The sequence below is a fragment of the Asparagus officinalis genome, chromosome 6 (assembly GCF_001876935.1).
Source record: "Asparagus officinalis chromosome 6, Aspof.V1, whole genome shotgun sequence".
Classification (NCBI taxonomy): Eukaryota; Viridiplantae; Streptophyta; class Magnoliopsida; order Asparagales; family Asparagaceae; genus Asparagus; species Asparagus officinalis.
In genome coordinates, this window is record NC_033799.1 from 5,520,602 (window position 1) to 5,523,089 (window position 2,488).

Below are 2,488 nucleotides of genomic sequence, written 5' to 3' on the forward strand. Positions count from 1 at the left end.
GGTTGCTTGAGTCCAAGAACTTTTAGGAAGTTGACTTTTTCTTAGCAAGTTTTAGTTTTACTCAAAAAGTTTTCCCAAAATAAAATGTTTAAAAGACAAAAGGAACAATAATCAGATCAAAAGCAAGTAAAACTAGATGTCCATGATTGAAAGAAAAAGTGAGGTAGTCATTTGGAAGTAATTGGCTCCATTTGAAGAATTCGACATGCATGCATGAATTTAAATTTGTTTCGTTGCAAGGTGGTGCACATTCTCACAAAGTCACGCAAACATGATAAAACTTGTTGATTACATGAATATTTCCGAGTTAATTTACTATGAATATATTTACCACATAAATGGCAAGTATTAATGGGAGGAATTTATTATTATTTAGCTCAAACCGTTCATGGAATGTATACAGGGCAAAATATGCATGTTTATTTACTAATAAATGGTTAGTATTAATGGGAGGAATTTATTCTTATTATTTGATTAGCTCAAATCGTTCATGGAATGTTTACAGAGCGAAAGACGCATGCTTATTTACTTAGCAAATATGCACCTATATACGCATTAATTAGATACCAAAGGAAGGCTAGACCCCAGATAATATAGCCAGGTCTTCTCAATTAAAATTTACGCAAAAAATAAAATAGAAAGAAAGAAAAAGACGAAAAATGAAGGCTTTTCCCTCTCTCATTGTTGCCCTCCTCTTCCTCAACTTGTTATCAGCTGACGCCACTCTCGAAGAAACATGCAAGCAATTAGCAGCTCGTGCAGGCGTTCATTTTGACGTCAACTTCTGTATAACAACTCTTCAGGTTGTTCCAGGAAGTAATAAAGCTGACGCTATAGGTATAATATATTCTTTTTCTACGTCCCTCTTTAGAAGTTCTCATTACCCGGCCAGCTCCTTTTTACTCTTTTACTTTTTAGAAGAAGGCCGACAAATGGATTTAGATCCTCTCCGCTACTAAAAAAATAGTGAAGAGATCACTACTTCTATAATCATCCATTGAATTTTTTTTAATGGATGAGATTAAACGAAAACTTCGCATATTCATCATTATATGTAGGAGCAAATTCCTCGAACGAACTCCTTGCTTTTCTCCTATATATTCTATTTCTTTCCAAATTTCGGCCTCCACTCTCCTCCTCTCTCCGTCTCTTGTTCTTACTCTGATTTATTTTTCTTTTTCTTTTTATTTGATTTTCTTATCTCTACTTCATTCTAATATTTTTATTTGATTTTCTATTCTAATCGAAAAAGGCATGTCTAATTTTCAATTTGTGAGAAAACAATCTATTGACTATATTTTTATTGTGGAATGCCTACAAGTTTGTTTTTTTTATAAAATATATCATTGGTAAATTAAAATAGAGAATTTTAATCCGAAGATTAGATAAAACAAGCTTAATAGAAAACAATAAAAATTTGTTGTAGTTTTCGCTAAAAACAAATCGGTGAAATGAAACTAAACGATGATTTTTTATAATAGATAATAATTACAACTTTTAATGCAAAATAGATATAAAAAGGTAGTTGTAAAATATTTCTAGGAAAAAAATGAGGGCAAAAAAGATAGAAAGAGACGAGAAAGATAGAAAGAAAAAAGAAAAGAAACATATATATAGTCGGAGAAAATAAAGGAATTTGTCTCATAAATCTATTACTAATATGCAATGTCTCTTTTAATCTCGTCCATTAGATAACATCCAATGGATGAGAGTAGAAGTAGTGGTTTCTTCACTTTTTTAATCTGTTATTAATTTTAGGGTTAATTCCCGATACACACCCGAGATATCCATCAATGTAATTTTTTATTTTTATTTTTAAAAATCAGGTCTTACCTCTATAATAGCCAACCTAGCGAACACCAACATCACACACAACCTTGCCAAAGTGGAGGAGTTGCTGAACAGTAAAAACGTGTCAGCGGAGAGCAAAAAGGCTCTGGGTGTCTGTGAAGAAGCGTACAACAAGGGCGCTGAGGACATCAAGGAAATGACTGAAGCGCTCAAGTCTCGCGATTTTCTCACGGTCAAGAGCCGTTCGAGTGCGCTATTGACCAACGCCTTCACGTGCGTGTCTGCTTGGGCCGAGTCGAAGCTGGAGCCTCTGATGCCTGAAGAAGTAGACGATGCCTATAAAATCAGCGACCTTGCTTTCTCCATTGGTGCTTCGCTTCCTGATCGGTAACTGCTTGATTTGTCTTCAGTCTGTGGGTGTTTGGATGTAGGACGTTTAGAGTAAGAATGAGAAGAATAATGTATCATGTGTTTGCTTTGTGAACTTGAAGATATTATGAACGTTGGTAGCCATGGTGCCTTTCATTGTTTTTCGGATTAAACTTGGTCAAGCTAGTTCGATCGCGTTTACATGAAGATGAAGACGAAAATTATGGGGAGTTTCATGTCTAGGTATCAAATTTAGACTTTGGACGAAAATTGTTTTTCGGATTAAACTTGGTCAAGCTAGTTCGATCGCGTTTACCGAAGGAATTTT

General features: G+C 34.5%; 1 protein-coding gene across 1 annotated transcript; it reads left to right on the plus strand.

Moving 5' to 3' along the window:
- LOC109845652 lies at positions 660-2,217 on the plus strand. The gene is made up of 2 exons (XM_020414924.1): positions 660-837; positions 1,827-2,217. Exons 1-2 carry the CDS (start codon positions 660-662, stop codon positions 2,180-2,182), a joined length of 534 nt encoding a protein of 177 aa, XP_020270513.1. The 3' UTR covers positions 2,183-2,217.

What these genes read in the sequence shown, in the direction of transcription:
- LOC109845652 (XM_020414924.1), top strand. Translation starts at nt 660, where the DNA reads ATGAAGGCTTTTCCCTCTCTCATTGTTGCCCTCCTCTTCCTCAACTTG. An exon ending in TAATAAAGCTGACGCTATAG is followed by an intron (nt 838 to 1,826) that starts GTATAATATATT and finishes TTTAAAAATCAG; the next exon opens with GTCTTACCTCTATAATAGCC.